Below are 486 nucleotides of genomic sequence, written 5' to 3' on the forward strand. Positions count from 1 at the left end.
GTAACATTTGCAGTCTTCTTTTTTGTCCAATACTTTTCCAATCACAGGCATTATTTACACATGGATTATAATACTTTTGTAAAACCTATAACAATCTGTAGAATAGACAGCTGTAGTCTTCTTAATGGCTCAGATTCGGACCTTTTTCTGAAACTCGGTTGAGTTTCTTGCTCAGATGTGTCACAGTCACTCTTGGAAAATGACCTAGTGACGGGACAGCCCACAGTTGGAGTCAGTTTGAATAATCTCAAGCAAGATCGAAGCTCCCCTAACATTGAATACAATAGGAACGAGTGGATAGAAAATTGTCTCTCTAGAGGAAGACTGCGGTTCGATCGTTAACACACTTTCTAATTCCCCTCATTCCTGAGTAACGTTAGTAAAGTATGCAAAATGCAAACATCACAGCTGTTCATAATCTAACAATCTTTTTTGACGAGATTCTAAAATGATCGTTTTAGTAGCGCTATTTCTTCAATCGCGATT

The 486-nt window shown here is 37.9% G+C and overlaps 1 protein-coding gene across 1 annotated transcript; it reads right to left on the reverse strand.

The window, feature by feature from the left end:
• Positions 1-54: 54 nt before the first annotated feature.
• On the reverse strand, positions 55-275 carry PHALS_07570 (uncharacterized protein; the record flags this gene model as incomplete). Its single annotated transcript, XM_024721061.1, has 2 exons — positions 55-85; positions 142-275. 2 exons carry the CDS (start codon positions 273-275, stop codon positions 55-57), a joined length of 165 nt encoding a protein of 54 aa, XP_024586198.1.
• Between the last annotated feature and the right edge of the window lie 211 nt (positions 276-486).

This window comes from Plasmopara halstedii (assembly GCF_900000015.1).
Source record: "Plasmopara halstedii genome assembly, contig: Scaffold_3120, whole genome shotgun sequence".
Classification (NCBI taxonomy): domain Eukaryota; phylum Oomycota; class Peronosporomycetes; order Peronosporales; family Peronosporaceae; genus Plasmopara; species Plasmopara halstedii.